This window comes from Euprymna scolopes, chromosome 1 (assembly GCF_053919585.1).
Source record: "Euprymna scolopes isolate OS-2025 chromosome 1, ASM5391958v1, whole genome shotgun sequence".
Classification (NCBI taxonomy): Eukaryota; Metazoa; Mollusca; class Cephalopoda; order Sepiida; family Sepiolidae; genus Euprymna; species Euprymna scolopes.
In genome coordinates, this window is record NC_136482.1 from 27,481,192 (window position 1) to 27,501,084 (window position 19,893).

General features: G+C 35.3%; 1 protein-coding gene across 2 annotated transcripts in view; it reads right to left on the minus strand.

Moving 5' to 3' along the window:
- The window catches only part of LOC145289677 (acetoacetyl-CoA synthetase-like), an 83,799-nt gene extending 64,254 nt beyond the window's left edge, over positions 1-19,545 (minus strand). The window contains exon 1 of one of the 2 annotated variants that reach the window (XM_080136440.1): positions 19,162-19,545. In XM_080136440.1, the coding sequence (XP_079992566.1) occupies positions 19,162-19,501 (340 nt within the window). In that variant the 5' untranslated portion in view covers positions 19,502-19,545. The remainder of the gene's footprint in view (positions 1-19,161) is intronic. The other variant, XM_080136433.1, reaches the window with a different exon arrangement.
- Between the last annotated feature and the right edge of the window lie 348 nt (positions 19,546-19,893).

Here is a 19,893-nt window from a genome sequence, read left to right on the forward strand (position 1 = left end):
GAAAAACATCAAAAAAACGTTTTTTTTTTGGGGGGGGGGCATTTACAAATGATGTTTAGGAGTTCATTTTTATTTTCTCTGTTTGTGATACTGTGTTTTAAAAAGCAAGAAAGTGAAAATGTATTTAATTACATTCATTAAAAGTTATCAGGATTACTGGAATTTTTGGTTTGGGGAGGTGGTAGAAAGGTAAATGGAGAGGTTGGTGGTGATTAGGTAAGTGATGAAAAGGTGAATTGAAAGTGTGTGGGTGAAGTGCAAAAGACAAAACTCATGTGGACGTTTCAGCAGACCCCCCCCCCCATCAAAGGTGATTAATTATGCCATATTAAACAGAATATTTAAAAAGGTACAGTTAGAGTAAAACTTATTTGGTATTCATTAGACTTGTTTACCATCTCGATTGTGTGCAGTCGCTTTGTCATTGTGAGATTATGTGCGCAAGATTTTTACATACAATTTTGAGGTGTGGCTTGTAGGTTTCAGCTCCTCGCGTGATTGGTTAATAATTACGGGATTTAAAGATTTGTTAATCCTATAAAATTATCTCTTTAATGTTATTGTTTCATATTTTATTTTGAGCCCACTAAATCAACATTGCACCTTCATTTTGTATAATTTCTTAGTTATTCCATTCTAACTGTAAATAAAATAAAGGTTCTTGTTCAGAATTCTTCCTAGATTAAAAAAAACAAAGAAAAATCTGTATGATCTACATACTCATGATGTAGTGAAAATAGATTCCTAAAATTGCATAAATTGATCAAGTAGTTTTATTTTTATAAAGAAAATCATGTTTAAACAATAGGAATTCGAAGACATTACAACAGAAATTTACTAAGTATGAATTATTTTTGAGTTATCTCCCTTTATTTCGTGACTTTTTTTTTTTTTTTTTTTAAATGGTAGGCAAGACATTCACTCCTCGGATACTTATAAAATTTGATTTTCTTATTTAAAAATAAAACTACTTGATGAATTTATGTCATTTTTGGAATATGATATTTTCGTTTTGTCACAAGGACATACAGATTTTTTGGGTCCGTTGTTATTGTAGCAAAATTCGAAAATTAAAATACTGAATTTCAAGTGAAACCAATGGTATCTACTGCAGTGTCATGTCGGAGTAATGAAAATATCCTAAAATGACGAAAATCAATAAGGCAGAAATTTAACTATTAATGAAAAGTTTTTGAAAAAAAATAAGTTAAGCTTCATTGTTTAAAGATTTTCAGTTTTCAGAAAATATTTACCTCCCTCTTATTCCAGTTTTTTTTTTGTAAAATTCAATTTTTGCTAATTGTCTTTGAAAAATCTTTGCATTAACAATTTTCTACCTCATTGTTTTTCGTAATTTTTGGATATTTTAATTACTGTGACTTGAAAATTCAGTAGCTAAGAGTGGTTTCACTTGAAATTCAAGATTTCGATTTTTTACTTGGCCTTCGGGACAAGATCAAAGTGTAGTATCTGTTCTTCAGATGCTGCACTTCTATTTCTTGTTCTCTTTCGGTGGAGGAGAGATCCTTCACGACTGAGACAATTTTTATTTTTGTACCTTTTCTCCACGTTAAAAAACGACCCTGGTGTCTAACTCTGTCCCGTGGGGAGGCATAGTAAATAGGTACAATAACTAAGAGCCGATTTTTATTCATTTTTGAATAATCGTCTTCTAAATGCATAATAAAAATTACATAAAATTAAACTAAAAATCACTTGCTTTTCCACCTGAAAACTCTTTCAAACGATTTACCCCGACATTTAAAAATGATAATTGCGCAAAAACTTTATTGCTACGTAGCTATTAGGTTAAAAATACTTGTACTGAATCATCCAGTAAAATCAAATTTTATCCGTAACTGCTTTCTAACTAGTTTTATTATTATTATTATTATGTGAGATTTAAAATCTGAATTATAGCCTTACTGAAGGGTAAAAATTTACACCAAGAGATTTTACAAATAAAATTTGATTTTTTCTTTGTAAACAAAAATACTGGATGAATTTGCATAATTTTTGGTGTATTATCTTTTTTTAATGCATAATAAGTACCAACTTTTTGTTATTTTCTTTTTACGAGAAGTTTTAAATATTGGGGTGAAATTAGAATTCACCCATTTTTTTTTCCTACCTGTTTTTTTTTTTTTTTTTTATCCTTACATCATCAACGCTCTGATCCCCATCTGGCATCAATTGTGATGGATGGCTCTTGTCTGGATGAGGCCCCGTGTTTTGATAAGCTTCTGGGTTTGACCTTTACTCCTGATCTGAAATGGAACACGTACATCAAGTCTGTTGCCAAGGTCGCTGGAAAGATGGTGGGGTCCTTCTACCGCTCCAGAAGATATCTCACTACTGATGCAATTCTCTATCTATATAAAAGCCAAGTAGGGCCAAGGATGGAATACTGTTGCCATATCTGGGCAGGAGCTGCTAAAAACAGCCTATCCTGCCTTGACAGAGTACAAAATAGACTTCGTGGCTTAGTGGGGGATGCCCTTTTCTCTACCCTGCAATCTCTCTCCCACAGAAGAGACGTTGCGAGCCTATCCTTGTTTTATCGTTATTTTCATGGCAGGTGCTCGTCTGAACTCCAATCTCTGGTCCCCCCCTCGCCAATCTTTCACGAAAAACACCCGTCCTACCTGTTGAGAAGTATACAAAATAAATTTCTCTGGCTATATTGCAACAACATTTTTTTCATACCTGCCAGAAGTGGAGGAAACCTTTGATACTAGGTCTGTGAGATACTTTAGTTTGATCCTAAGAAACCCCAGGAATTACCCTTTCCTTTGCTAGGGGAATTAATTTATTTCCAGTCACTGGGGAATGCTGACAGGTCAGTTTGCAGGTATTTTTTATATCCTTCTAATGTGACCCTTTTGTAGAGCTGGACTGAAACCATTTCATGTCTAACCTTGCTGCAAGTGGGAAGTAGGTATTCTCACCTCTTAAAATCTCAATTTGAGATTTTTGTGGTCTTCCAAACAGGTGGTAATAATCAAAAACACAGTAGTATAATTAACACAAAGTGTATTAACAAAAGTATGTTACAGAAGTACACGTCATGATTCTGGGGCCATAACTGCCATGAATCAAAGTATTTACTTCCTTTCCAATGCAGGAAGATGTGACAAGGTCAGTAAGATCAGGAAAGTCAAACCAGCACACTTAAAGGAGGACTTTGGCTTTTCAAAAATTGCCTGGGAAGCCCCATTCCTCAGTCAGGGCCCTCAGGCAATAAGCAATAAACTGCCTAAAAGACAAGAGGCAAGGCCTGAGAAGGTGAGCCTTTTAGGACTCTCCAGAATGAATGCTTTAGTTGGCCAGAGGTCACTGAAATGGTCCAGAATTGACTGGACTGATTATTAAGGTTATAACCTCGCTTGCATGTGTGTGCAATCTTGACCCAATGCCAAAAGAATGGCATGAATCGGGTAACATTTAGATATAACTGTATTGTCTCTGGATAAGTCCATTTATTCCTGAAATAGATCAGCTTACCCCATAACAGATTTTATAAAAAGAATTCTTGATTATGCAATAATGTACAATCTTAGCAGATAGAGAAATGGCACAGATGATGATTGGCGGTTGTTTAGTTTACCTTGACTCTCGTTAACAAGAGAACATAATTAGAAAGGAGATATAATAAATGAGACGACCACAAAAAAGATGGACTCTTGTAAAAAGATAAGGAATTGTATTTATTTAAGAGAAATAAAAAATGTCTTTCAAATAATACAGGAGTCAGTGAAATTGTCAAAAATGGCGTCTAAATTAGCTCTTTATTACCACCATGATATTTAGATGTGCATGTGTAAAAATAAGCATGACACTGTGTGCTACTCCACTCAAACAGTCGTGGTCTTCTCCTTTGTCTTCTTTGCTTATGACTATATCATAATTTCTCACACTGGCAGCCATCGACGGAGCACACAAGCTCATAGGTATAAAAATACAATCAAACAAGAGGAAACAAAAGAAAAAGGCTGATACTTCACATATATTAATATATTGGTTGCATTCTGGATGTGTGCGAGAAGGGTTTTTGGATTTTTTCCCATATGCCCCAAAATCGAATAAAAAATAGGGTGTGGCTTGCATGATAACACATTACTTTTTTCATATACTGTTTTTAGACACAATAAATTGCCTCTGGACCAAAAATGGTTAAAAGTTCTTTTTTCGTTCACTCACAGTTTCTGTTGAAAGTTTGGTATATTTTTGATGATAATGAAAAATATTCCCTCCCCTTATTGGATGTGATAATCAATTTAGACACGTGTTAAACTTATTTCACACCTTAATTTTGCAATAAATTTTGAAGTAAGCCAGATACTAAAACAGTTAAGTTCTGGTAACAGTTTCAATGGCCTAGCAGTCTTCAAGATTAGTTGATGAGGGTTGGAAACACCAAGCCAGATAAAAGTATGCTTTTTTTATAAGATGCTGTTTTATAAAGAAACCAGTAATAGGATTGTAAAAATCTTAAAATTCTAGTACAATCTCAAGCCAATAATTTTGATTAAGAAACTTCTTGAGAAACTTTTAACCCTCAAAAGACTAGGGGGGGGTCATTTTTGACGCAACTTTTTAAACTTATTTATATTTTCCTGAAAACGTGATTTTTTTTCGCTCTGATTTTCTATATAGCTTCCTGAATATTTCTAATCCATCATAAATTTTGAAAAAAAAAAACAAAAAAAAAACAAATTTACAAAATAATTTTTCTTCAGGCATGTCCTTGAGAGTAAACTCAAATTTTTCAGAAATTTCAATAAAAGTGATCTAAGATAATCAAAATACAAAATTTTATTGCTTTTCATGATGGGATACTCCAAACTATGCAGAATCTATCTGAAACCATAAAAATGTTGATTATAGCAGCAAAACTTGACGGAAAAAAATTTGTTTTCTTTAAAATCAGCATTTTTCTAAAAGAAAAAAAATAAAATAAATAAATCATGATTTCTTTCAACCATAATTCTTGAAGTCACTACACATCAACAAAATGCAAAGCACTGCTAATTTTTGTTGATATGTGATCTAAGAAAACTAAGGAACAAAAAGATATAAAATCGTTTCGATTTGTGTTTCGTCGGGTTTATACACATTTTTAAATTCTGGGTCAAGTTGACCCCCTCCCCATATCCACTGCACTCCAGAAAAAACATGGTTTTGCAAGGGTTAAGATACAAATCCTACATTATCTTATTAGCCCCCGTGAAAAAAGTGTAAATGGTATATTTGTACCAGAAAGCCCCAAATATTAACACCTACACTGTTGTTTACCTTACAAATATCCTTAAACTACATGACAAATTTGACAAATTTGATTAAGAAACTAATTAAGAATTTTGGAACTATGTATCAAAAATTAAACTTCTTGTACTAGGAGGCCAACTCATGTTTCTAATAAAAAAAGCATGCAAGTAAAATGTAGTGCAACTAGTTTCTAATTTCTTTTTTACTCTTCCTCAGAAAACTGGATTACTTACAAGGCTTGCTCCATTGGTGTTCAACTCAATTTGAGTGTCACAAGTTTAACTATAATCGGTCCAAGGGACTTGAGAATCTATCAGACTTGGAGCAAGGAATTGTTGAGACATTGTTGTAGAGAGTTGGACTGAGAGAAAATGAAAGTGAATTATCAACCATTTGCTTCATCACAAATAATATTTCCAAAATATTGTTTGTGATGGAACAAAATATTGTTTGTGATGAAGCAAAGACCACAAAGTGTTGTAGTGGATTTTTACAAAACAATGGGTCAAAGGTGAACAACCGATATCTTTGCAGATGGCAAAATATTTGAAGGCAAGAGGGTATAATATAACACCAGGTCACCCTCTTTGTTGTCAGTGCACAAAGAAATATGCAAGTCTGACAGTTGATGACAATGGATTTAGACTATGAACCTATGAGTTTTGTGAAAACTTCACAAAAAAACCTTGAATGCAAGACTGGTACCCATGGATGTTTCCCCTGTAGTTCTGCACAGTGTTGCTTCTCATAGCTGTGTTCATAGCGCCAAAAGGAAGTTAGAACAAACTGTTGAAACATTCAAAAGTGACATGTCCATTGTGATAAAGTTGGCGTTGGTGAACTGACTGTGCAGAATTAATTCCCAGTGTAACAGACACCAGAGAAAAAACAGCAGAACTGGATCGATTACATTATCTGATGAAAGAGAAGTTAAAGAGCGCTTTAACTCCAAATCATGACACTTGCTCCTGATTTCTGATCTCGTGAATACAACTCCAAATTCTTCAAGGTATCTGAGTATGTTGTTCAGACTGCCAGAGAACTGACAAATAGTATTTTGTCAAAACCTAACTCGATTTTTCCCAGAGACGGTCGATGTGATAATACAAATGTATGAGAATGAAGAATACAACTGCCAAATGCCAGGCAAAAAGAATTTTGTTAGTATAGCAAAGGGTGTTCACAAACGAAAACGCTTGATAGTTAATGTGTAATTTGCATGAACTGTATGTTGCAAGTGGTGTGTTTTAGTTGGATCTACATCAGAATGTAAAACTTCTTGCCGATGCCATGAAGTGGAACATCATTTTCAAAGATTTGATTTCAAAGTTAGTTTGTGATTCTTCTAACAAAGAGTGTATGATGCATCACTCTGAAAACTGCCCTGGTAGAGTAGCATTACAGAAATTTTTGGATGAGGAGCTGTATGACCAGTTTTATTTTAGTCAATGGGACACAACCAGCCATGCAACACTAACATATACAGAATGTAAAGATCTGTTGATTGACAACTTTTGATAATCTTACTAGACAATCATATCTAACAAAATGCCAAGCCAGATACTTGAATCAAAAGAAAGAGCATCTTTGTTCCAATAAGGTCATTGTTCTCTGAGACTTTGGAGAAAACTTTCAATTTTTAATATAAGATGAAATTCAAATTTATTATTGGAGCAAGGAATATTGCACCCTGCACCCAGTAATGATTTACTACAGAGATTCTGATCAGCAGCTAAGGCACATTTCATTGTTTTATTTTCAATGACAAAACCCATGACATTGTATTTGTGTATCAAACTCACACACTGACTGTTCACTTAATCCAGACCTGAACAAAATATATATAATATAAAAACTTAAAGAATTTCATCAATTTATGTTTGCATATGGTATTGAAGATGAGTGGGGTTTCTTCACCACCAGTCATGGAAAATCCCATTGAGATGAAATTGATGGTTCAGCAAAACACCATGTGGTTAAGTGGTCACTCCAATGCTCTATTAATAATCAAATCTTTGATTATAAAGCCATGCTATCTACCAGATTTCTGCCATCTGTTTCTTTGCGATCAGTAAAGAAACCATGGAGAAAGTGAGAAAGTCGCTTGAAGCAAGGTTTTCCTGTGCCAGGAACCAGAGCTAGTCACCTTTTTGTACCACATCAAATTGGCCATAAGTTGTCCAGTGTGGATGAACTATATATTGATATTTATGACTAACTTGCCATCAATTCTTTATATCTCCGACATCACACCAATCCAATATATAACCTGTATTTATAACTCTTTCTGGTGGGTTGGTATCGTGAATGAAATAAATTAAGAGGAAGGTAATGTAACTGTCAAGTTCATGTATCTCCATGGACGACGCAAGACAAAGTTTGCTGCAGATTGATGATACATGGTTTGTTCCCATCAAGAAAATTCTTTGTCTTGTATCCCCAACAACATGTACCAAAGGACATACACAATAACTGACCAAGACGATCAAAAAACCATTTCTGCATCTCAATGGCATAAAGAACACAGCAGCATGTAAATGTTGAACGCTGACTTTAGTTGTGAAATCCACTATTTTCTAAATACCATTTCACTGCAACAGTTTTCTCTTTACAAATTTTTAACAATTTTTACATATTCAACTTTTTAATGGACGCCTGTTTCAAGATGAAATTTTATGGAATTTGGCACGGATGGTCACTCCCCTGACTTAATCCCATACAGATCGAAACTGGTTGCTTCCCATGGAAGTACTTCTCAGGGAACAGTTCAAGTTTGTTTTTGTGCATGAAAAAGTATGTTCACTCAAAGAGGAGCCTAGCTAAAACAAACAGCCCTTATCAAAATTGCCAAGTTTTGTATAAGAAAATGGAACAAGAGTAGGAGTCAAAAAAGGTAGAAAATGAGTGTACATAATTTTTTGAATGGTCTCAAAACTTTTTCAAAAGATTATACTTTCAACAAACAATGTGAGTGAACAAAACATGAACTGTTAACCATTTTTTGGTGGAGAGAATTTAACGTGTGAGATAATATGGAGAAAGCCTTTGAGAGAACTACTTTTACTGAAAATATGTTATGGAATTGAGCCTGTTTACTTTCAGCATCTGTCTTACTCCAAAATTTATTGCAAAATTAAAGTGTGACATAAGTTTAACACATGTCTAAATTGATTATCACATCCAATCGGGGGAGGGAATATTTTTCATTATCATCAAAAATATACCAAACTTTCAACAGAAACTGAGTGAACGAAACAAGAACTTTTAACCATTTTTGGTCCAGAGACAATTTATTGTGTCTAAAAACAATATGAAAAAAGTAATGTGTTACCAATGAATTATTGAAGAATAAAAAATGGCTCTGGACAAAAGAATGTGAGGAAGCATTCCAAAAAATTAGAAAATGTTATCGGATCTAGCGTTAGCACATTATGATCTGAAAAAGGATTTAATTGTAATGGCAGATGCAAGCAAATACGGTTTAGGAGCGGTGGTTCTACACAGAATGGAAGATGGATCTACTAAACCAATTTCTCACGCCTCAAGGGTTTTATTACCTGCTGAAAAAAAAGTACAGTCAGATTGAAAAAGAGGGTCTGGCGATTATGCCATGAGAAAGTTTCATAGATGCATTCATGGAAGATCTTTCGTCTTGGAAATGGACCATAAACCATTACTATCAATTTTTGGTTAAAAAAAAAAGAAAAAAAAAAGGGGATTACAGAGATGGAGTATTATTTTGCTCAATTACGATTTCAAAATGAAACACCTAGCATCTACTAAAATTGCACATACAGATGGTTTGTCAAGATAAAACTGAATTTGAAGAAACTTATAGCAGCACTAAAAGAAAATGAACGAGCAGGTATATTAATAAATACTGTGAGGGAACTTCCTGTTACACTTACGGAAATAAAGAAAGCAGCGAAAACATAAATATATTAAGATAAAAAAAACAAGTGGGACAAGACGAAAATAGAAAAGGATTAAAAGTGTTTACATTTTCTATGTGTGATGAAACTCTAATGTACACAGACAGAGTGGTAATACCGCAAGTATTACAAAAGAAAATCCTAAAAGAATTACACATGGAACATCCTGGAATCTCCAGAATGAAGGCCCTAATGAGAGGATTCACATACTGGCCTAGGATGGATCAGGATATTGAGAAAATGGTGAAATTATGTAAAGGTTGCCAACTAGCCGTGAGATCTCCCCCATAGACGCAACCTTGTCCTGAAACAGATGTACCCTGGACACGCATCCATACTCGCAACATATCTTCTGTGAGATAGAGGTTGCAGGGAAGAGAAAAGGATATCTCCTACGAGGCTATGAAGTCTATTTTGAACTCTATCAAGGCAGGACAAGTCCTTTCTAGCAGCTCCTGCCCAGATGTGGCAACAGTACTCCATCCTTGGACGTACCTGGCTCTTATATAGATAGAGAATTGCATCAGCAGTGAGATATCTACTGGATCGATAGAAGGATCCCACCATTTTTCCAGTGTCCTTGACAAAAGATTTGATGTACGTATTCCATTTAAGATCAGGAGTAAAGGTCAAGCCCAGAAGCTTGTTAAAACATGAAGCCTGCAAGACGAGAGCCAACAATGATCATTTTACGTTAAATTTATATTTGAAACTGATCTCACTCTAAATTCTAAAATTATCGTGGTACTTGTGCAGTTCACGTCCCCCATTAAAAAACGAAAATTTCAAAAAAAGAAAACAATTATATTCTACGTACCCATTATGGAATGAAGTTCTCATAAAAAATTTCACTTAATTTCATCAAGTAGTTCTGTTTTTATCGCTAAAAGCATTCATTCGAGGCATTCGAAACAGTCAATCTAAACTACGCCATTAGCATTGATTTTGGTCGAAATATGATGGATTACTTCTCTTTGATATCAATTAAGCGATTTATTAGAGAAATTCCATGTTCCTGAGATTGAAAACAAGCTGTAAAAACAAAACTACTTAATGAAATTAAGTGAAATTTTTTTAGAACTTCATTCCATAACGGGTATGTAGAATATAATTGTTTTCTGAAGTTTTCGTTTTTTAATGGGGGACGTAAACTGCACAAGTACCATGATTGCTTTTCTTTCCGTCAATTTAAAAAAAGTGTTCTAACACGTAATCTATAAAAGTAATATTTCATTTTGTAATAGGGATTTAGTTGCGTGTTAATCTACAAAGTCGTCGTTGTTGTCGTCATCATCATCACCATTTGCACTTGGTTTTGTTTTTGTTTTGTTTTTATAGCAAAGTAAATCAATTTAATAACCTACCAAATTTTTATAATTAAAATAAAATTTTAGTTCATTCATAGAGAGAAGGCACAGAAAGCTCACGCAATCTCACGTTAACAATGTTTTTCTAAATAGTAACATTATTATTTAGAAATTCGTTTGTAACAATGAGAGGTGGCGTTGTTAAATATGTTGTTCTTACATCGTTTTCTTATTTTGCCTACCAATCTTCGAATATTTTCAACTATTTAACTATTTATGTAAGTAGCATGTTATACAGTAAATACGAACTGATACAATATAGCTTTGTTTTAAAATCAAAATAAATGTTTTGTTGGCTTATAATTTTTAATCAATTACAGAGCAAACATTTAAGAAAAAAAATATATGCAGACATTACCCAGTGGTTTATGTAATAATTTGAAAATTTACGAAAGAAACAAAACAAAACAAATCTCTAATTAAATATGTATAAATTTTAAAAGAATCGGAATTGGAAATTTTGAAAGGAATCGGTAATTGTATCGGAATCGGGAAAAATTTTGGAATCGTCCCATAACTAATATGCACCTTTAGTCATTTTAAATTGGAGATACTTTTTTCATGGTGTTGTTGGTGGTGACCTACATTGATTGAGATTCTGGGCATTTTTGATAATGAATGAATGTTCAAAGACGTGTATTAATGATGGGTCTGTTTTAGACGTTGATCTATTTGATGTGGATGTTTGTAATTCAAATTATTTATATGTAACAATATCAAAGTGATGCAATAATGTTGCTGGTTTTAGCTGGGTCTTTGATTTTCATGTAAGGGTGTTTAACAAAGATATATTCTTGCGTTGCATCACATCGAGAGTTACTAATGTACTGCTGCTGGCAACTCACTCGTCACAGACAGTAATATTGCAACAGCAATAGCGACAGTAGCAACAACTCGCAGTTTATATTCCTTAATCTATGCTTAATTTCTAAGCTTAGTGCTGGTTGGTGAAAGTATTTAACTTCCTTTTTGACTTGCTCAATCAGAGGCTATCTCTTGGGGAAGCTGAGAATACAACTGAAGTTGATAAAATGAAGTGCTAGCTCATTTCTTTTTCAAGCTAAGAAACCACACAGAGCTAACCCATTCACAACATTTCTTTCAAACTCCAAACTTTTCTCTTAGGATGCAACCAATATCCTCCCAGGCTTTTCGGCCTTGGGTTGGACTTTGACAAGACCCAAGAATCCATCATGGCTAGTGCTGCACACATAGGCTTAATGTAACAAACACACACACAGTTACTTCAACACCTGTGTACAGACAAAAATTCTCATATGATTACAATAAATGAATAGGAGTAAAGTGATAAGTATCGCATAAGGATCCCAGCAAACTTCACTAAGAAAACATATCAGTTGACATCAGTTTAACCTTCACCTCAGTATGTTTGAATGGATTTTTGTGACCAAGCATGCGTTTTTTTTTTTATATACTAGCATGGGTGCCCGGCGTTGCCTGGGTGTTTGGAGGTGTGTGTTGAGAGAAAAAAAAAAAAAAAAAAAAAAAGTGGTAGTAGGAAGGCAGGCTCGAACCCATACCGCGAAGGAGGAAAAGAACGGGGAAAAAACGTGACGTCTTTGCTGTTACGACCACCGCCAAACCAGAAGTGACGTAGGTTTATTTTGCTTTTTTCCTTTTACATAGGCATCACCACTTATCTAGCCCAAGAGGCCACTCGAGGATAAGGGTTAAAGAGTGTACAGTAGAAATTGGACAATATAGTAATCGTTAGTAATGGAAATTCGGTAAATTTGTTAACAAATGGAGCGGCTCATCAAGAACTTGTTTACATTAGACTTGAAGACAACCATATTGCAGTCAGCTGGAAAGCAGGAAAACGGAAGACAATTCCACAGGCATGCAGTTCTAAGAAAGAAGCTTTGTTCATGGAATCTACGTTAAGGTTTAGGCACAGATAACGAGTGGGGGAAATTATTGATATTGTTTTCAACTAGACGAGTGTTTCTTGTGAAAGTTTGGTGAGGGGGGGGGACCATAAGCTCAGTCGAACACTTTCCATGAAAATAACGATAAAGCAGAGACAAACTCGCAACATCTCTTCTGTGAGAGGTTGCAGGGAAGAGAAAAGGATATCTCCTATGAGGCTGCGACGTCTATTTTGAACTCTATCAAGGCAGGACAAGTCCTTTCTAGCAGTTCCTGCCCAGATGTAGCGACAGTATTCCATCCTTGGACATACCTGGCTCTTATATAGATAGAGAATTGCATCAGCAGTGAGATATCTACTGGATCGATAGAAGGATCTCACCATTTTTCCAGCGTCCTTGGCAACAAATTTGATGTACCTGTTCCATTTAAGATCAGGAGTAAAGGTCAAGCTCAGAAGCTTGTCAAAACTTGAGGTCTCCTGAAGATGAGAGCCATTCATTTCAATTGATGCCAGATGGGGATCAGAGCGTTGATGATCTAAAGAGAGAAGCTTGGTTTTAGATGCATTAAAAGTAACCAGCCACTCCTTTCCCCATTGTACCACGTCCTCAAGATCAGGAGAGAGAATCGGAGAGAACTTGGTCGTTTACTGACTTAGGTGCGCTACCATAGATGGTAGTGTCATCATAGATGTCTACGAATGATGTAAGGATGTGATTTGGAAGATCATTAATGTAGATTAGGAAAAGAGTTGGGCCCAGGATGGACCCCTGAGGGACTCCAGCATTAATACTGTGAGCTTCTGATTTTTTGCCCCTCAAGTACTACTCTTATGAGTCTATCAGAAAGAAATGATTCAATAATTGAAAAGACATCTTCAGCTATACCATAGCTGGAGATCTTGTGGAGTAACCCTTTATGCCATACTCTATCAAAGGCATTAGATATGTCAAGAGCAATTGCCCTAGAAAGGTTGCCTCCGTCGAGAGATTTGCTAATCCTATGCGATATAACTGTAAGGACATCTGCTGTAGATCTAGCAGAACGGAAACCATATTGCGTGTCACCAAGGAGGTTATTTTTGCTGAGATGGTTGATTACTTCTGTATTTAACACAGATTCCAGTACTTACTCATGACGCACAGGAGACTTATTGGCCTGTACTGAGAGGGGGATGAGCGATCACCTGAATTCTTAAATACAGTTAGCATTTTCTCAGTCCATAAATACAGGGCATACTGATGAGATTTTCCAGGGTGATGGGAAGCAATTCTCCATAAGACAATGTTTGTTGTTGTTGTTTTTTTTGTTTTTTTTTTTACATGGTGGTCACCACTTATCAAGTCCCAGGAGCCACTCGGGGATAAGGGTTATCGTGTGTACACTAATCAGTGGGATAGTATCGTAGTAATATTTAGTATTGGGGATATGATAGGTGTCATTACTTAAGGGGGCGGTTCATCAGGAATTTGTTGTGTTGGACTTGAAGACATCCAAGTTGAATTCAGGGGGGAAACAGGCAAGCGGCAGAGAGTTCCACAGCCGTGCAGTTCTAAGAAAGAAGCTTTGTTCATGGAATCTATATTTTGATTTAGGCACGGATAAAGAGTGGGGAAAATTATTGACAGTGGTTTCAGCTAGTCGGGTGTTTTTCGTGAAAGATTGGCGGGGGGGCAGAGAATGGAGCTCAGACGAGCACTTGCCATGGAAATAATGATAAAACAGACAGGCTCACAACGCGTCTTCTGTGGGAGAGAGGTTGCAGGGAAGAGAAAAGGACATCCCCCACCAAGCCACAAAGTCTATTTTGTACACTGTCAAGGCAGGATAGACTGTTTTTAGCAGCTCCTGCCCAGATGTGCAAGCAGTACTCCATCCTTGGACGTACTTGGCTTTTATACAGATAGAGAATTGCATCAGTAGTGAGATATCTTCTGGAGCGGTAGAAGGATCTCACCATTTTCCCAGCGACCTTGGCCACAGACTTGATGTATGTGTTCCATTTCAGATCAGGAGTAAAGGTCAAACCCAGAAGCTTATCAAAACATGGGGCCTCCCCTAGACGAGAGCCATTCATTTCAATCGATGCCAGATGGGGATCAGAGCATTTATGATGTAATGATAGGAGCTTGGTCTTAGATGCATTAAAGGTAACCAGCCACCTCTTCCTCCACTGAACCATGCGCTCAAGATCTGAGGAGAGAATCAGAGAGATCGTTGCCATTTACGGCCTTTGATGTGTTGCCATAGATAGCCATGTCATCAGCATTGATGTCAACAAATGATTTTAATATGTGTTTTGGGAGATCATTGATGTAGATCAAGAAGAGAGTTGGGCCTAGGATGGACCCCTGAGGGACTCCAGCATTAATACTGTGGGCCTCTGACAATGTTTAAATGTTTAAACAGTTTTGTAAGTATGGACGCTAGTTCTAGTTGAAGTTTTTTGAGTACTATAATTGGAATACCGTCAGATTTTTGATTAGCTTGGCAACATCACATACAGATATATGTATATCACATAGCGGGTTTTCTGATACAGGGGGAAATATTGGGGGTTGGCGGCCTTGGTCGCAACGGGTAGAATTAGCTGTAAAGTTCTTGGCAAAGAGTTTGGCTTTGTCTGACGCTGACGAGATTAGCTCAGGTCCATTGATGATAGTTGGGATAGAGCACATGCTTCTGTTCAGGATTCTGTTTTCTATTTGCCAAAACTGGTGGGAACCAAGCCGCTGCTCAGCTACTTTGGACTTGACAGACTGAGCATACAACTCTCTTGCGTTCTTTATTACTTTCTTACAATGGTTGCTGGCAGTCCTGAAAGCGGCTTTAGTTTCCATACATCTATTACGTTGGAAGCAGTGGAAAAAGTAATTTCTGTGTGCAATGGCAGCAGCACATTCTGGAAAGAACCATGGCTGGCTGTTAGGTTTTTGTTGGAACTTTTTCGAAGGTATGAAACGGTCTATACCTACAATTAACCATTCCGTCAGGTCTGATACTATAGAAGACACATCCTTTTTAAACATGGAACACAGAGGTAGATCCGATATAAATGTACGGAAGCTATCCCAGTCAGCCAGGTTTAAATTAAGGCTACACAACTGAAAAGAGGGGATGATTTTCGTAAATATCGGTGAAAAAAGCGACCCCCACCCTGTAGAAAAGGGCTTAGTTGAGGATGAGAAAATGTTTTTAGCCAATTTTTTGGTCTTTGTCATCTGAAGGGTCGAACTTCAAAACGATACTGATCTTGTGAAAATCAGTCGCCTCTATCGAAAATTTTAGGCAGATATACATACATACATACATTTATATATTGGTAGCTATAATTTTCGATCCAAACCGATTAAAAAGCTATAACATTCCCAGGCGAAGTGGGAAAAGTTTTGAAAATTAAGTCTTTCAGCATTGATGGGTTAAGTGCACGTCTGTCACATGGTATGCTTTCAACTATGTCTGCTGAACAAAACACATTTTAAGTTTTCTTCCCTGCAGAATTTGCGTGGGCGTATTTTTGGAAATCTTTGTGCTTCTGAAATTTATTAATTTTGTTTTGTGTGCGTAATTGGGCTTTTATTTATTTTTATTTTTTTAAAATATGCAATGAATGGATTTTTTTTAGGTGTCATTAACTGCACAATGTTAAAAATAATTTTATTTTATTAACTCTCGCCTGTAGTTCGTTTAAAAAAAAAAATCACAATGTGCTCTGTTAAGCCAACTGAAGACGCCTCAACATTTTTCGATAAATCAACGACTTTTATAGGTTTTGGGTATCCTGAAAATGAATATCACAGGGAAAATTAGCGCAGACAAATAGTTTTCGAGATATAAATACCTGTATTTTGAACGGGCGGCATATGAAAGCGGTAAACCCTAATTTTTTTCAGCATAATTACGAAAGCCGTTCTTAACATGGGAGGTTGAGGGGGTGTTTATTCTGAAAGGTATTTTCTTATATTCAACCTCCCCATGTTAAGAATGGCCTCCGGAATAAACAGGTTGGACAACCAGCGCACATTAACCGAATTTTCTTGAATTTGTGAAAGTAATTTTTTTAATGGAATTAGCTAAAAATGACGTTGCATAAACGTTTGCATTTCGTAGAATTAACTTCAGTTCGTCTGCGCATGCTCACTGAACCATTTTATTGAAACAAAGATGGCGGCCAATTCAAACTACTAGAAATTACATACAGGTATTTATATCTCGAAAACTATTTGTCTGCACTAATTTTCTCTGCTATATTCGTTTTCAGCATACCAAAAAACTTTAAATATCATTTTTTAGAAAATGTTGAGGAATCTTCAGTCGACGTAATGCAGCAGTGCAGCACATTGTAAAACAAATAGATTTTTTGGTCAATTTGGATAGTAGCAAAAAATAAAAATAAATAAAAAATAAAAAAAAAACGTTACTTCCATTAATAGCGTTATTAATACTAATAGCGCCAATGCCCATACATATAAATTGACTTAGAAAATAGTAAACAGACGAAATGATGACATTGCTGTTATTGTGTAAAACGCTGACGCTTTATGCAGTTGTGGTGGTGCCTGGTGCCATAGAAAAATATACAAAAAAAAAAAAAATAAAGATAACAGATACTACACTTTAACATTAGTTCTACTTTGAAAAAAAAAAAAAAAAAAAAATTAAAAAATTGAAAAAAATGTTTCGTAAAATCAGCAAATATTCAGAGCAGACGAATTTTTGCAAAGAAAACAGACGTTTTTAAAAACACCGGTTTTCTTTGCAAAACATTCAGAGCAGACGATTTTTTCCTTTCAATTTCAAATGGTTGCCATTAATTGGTCGACTTAAGTCACGTCAGACAATTCCTGTGGTTGGTGGCGGGTTCGGGTATCAAAATGTTGCCCGAAAAGATAGATGGACTAGTGTATTTGGTAACGATTTTGAACAGTCATGAAAGCAACGAAAAGCGCTCCGAGACGTGGCAGCAATATTGCATGTTAACGTTTCGTTATTTCATTAAACCAATCATTCTGGATAAATGAAGTTACTTTCGCTTATTTTGTAGCCCCCCCCCCCCCCAACGAAATAAAGCTTTACTTTACGTATTTGCCTTTAAAATGAGAAGGAGGGAGGGCTTCTTGTGTAGCTTGGTGATCTTTTAGAACAACGCATTTCAGGCGAAAATATTACGCACTTACGTGTCATGTCGAAAAAAAAAAAAATAATAAATAATAATAATAATAAATAAGCAATAGAGGTGCTAAATCTTGGAAAAGAAAAATCATCCACAATTACATTCTTTAAAAAAGTTTAAATATGGCAAACCCTTAATTTACATCAAGGGAGGTAATCAGTTTGTCATACTGAATTGGTCGCACAACTCTTCTATCTTAAAACATGCGATAAGACTCGATAATTTTATAAGTTCTATTTTTACTTGTAATTATTGACAATTCCGAATCTTAACTCATTGGTCTAAGAAAGGCAACTATTTTACTAATTGTAAGATTATTTTTTTTAACTAATGCGACAATATTTTAATTTTTCGTAAAACATACGTGTAATTGAGAAAAAAAAAAAAAGATTTTTTTAACTACATTAGCTTAAAGAATTACCCCATGAGTTAAGATTCCAAATTAAGTCGTTTTTCGTAATTCTTAGAATTTATACTAATTAGACGTCACATCATGTTCTCATGTAAAATGTGTTTGTTTAAAAGATCAATCTACGCAAGCACCGAAAAATAGGGACAAATATTTTGTTAATTTAGAAATGAACAGCTCGTTTTAGTAATTGTCCGGCCGAAACGTTGTGACAATAACAACCAAGATGAAGTCAGTCCGACAATTTCAATCAGCTTTTGTTTTGACTTTCATGCTTGTTTTTTTTTTGGGGGGGGGGGGGTTGTATTACTGTACACAGATTCGAAAAAGTTGTCAAAAAACAAATATATAACAAATAAATGTTATCAAAGGCAAGATAGATTACTTTTCTACCAAACTGGATATAATTTTCGTGTTTTTATTCAATTTAACATGTTTATTCAGCTCGAAAAGCATACAGTGTTTACCGATGTATTGGAAAATTCAAAATGGCGGCCGACTCTCTCTTTAACACGGTAAGTTCGGAAAAAGGTATAATAAATAATAAACTAGACAAAATACTGTTAGAAATTTGCTCAATATATGTTACCGTGACATAACTTGACATATATTCGGTGTTTTTTTAATAGCATTTTTTCTAGTTTATTATTTATAACACCTTTTCCCGAACTTACCGTGTTAAAGAGAGAGTCGGCCGCCATTTTGAATTTTCCAATACATCGGTAAACACTGTATGCTTTTTGAGCTGAATAAACATGTTAAATTGAATGAAAACACGAAAATTATATCCAGTTTGGTAGAAAAGTAATTTATCTTGCCTTTGATAACATTTATTTGTTATATATTTGTTTTTTGACAACTTTTTCGAATCTATGTGTACAGTAATACAAACCCGCATCGTTTTATTTACTATTACCCGAATATTTATTGAAATAAAATAAAATAAGAGAAAACTTAAATCCAAAGTGTATTTACCCCCCCCCCCTCCCCATACAAAAACGTAATTATGATTGTATTTTTTTAAATTATTTTCCTTTAAAGCAGGCAATATTTCTCAACCCGGGTAACGCCGGGTAAATGGAGTTTGACGATATAGAAGTGATGATAATTGATACTCACCGAGCGAAACATTATATTTATCGTTTATAATTTCTCGGAGTTTGTCCATTTGCGTTTTTTCAGGGCACCCGTTCGTGTAAGGTACCCACATTGGGGTACACCCGTCTTTCAGAAGGCAAACGTCCTTCATGGTAAATACTTTTTTTTTGCGGAGCTTTGAAATGTTGCGTACGTTTCTTACTTGCCAGTTACAAACAAGACGTGAACTTGTCAATGATCGGCACTCTAGCCGAGGGTTTGGATGGGAGGAGAGGGCAGGGACGATTTTATAAGTCGGGCCACGTGGGCTCCCCGTCAAAACTCGGTAATTCCCGACATATTTCGACACGACCGCGCCCATCCAGAATAAACCGGTGTAAATCAAATATTGTTATCTCTAAAAAAAAAAAAAAAAAAAAAAACGTAACCAGATTAACACTATGAAAAAGTCTATACATATAAAATAAATGCTAGCAGTGGCGCGGCGCGCAGTGAGGAAAGACAATGACCAGGTGATGGATCCGGCTATGCAAATCGCGAACTATTTCTCTTTCCTATAATATTTATCACTAGGTGTATCAGAATTTTGGGGAAATTTTTGACACGAAACTGTGAATAAAATATAAAAAAACTCGTAAGTTCTCTTTTACAAGTGGGTTGTTTATTTTCTATACTTCCAAAATAAACTATTAAAGTTGTATAAAAAGTCATAGAAATATTATTTTTATTTATAATAAAAACAAACAAACAAAC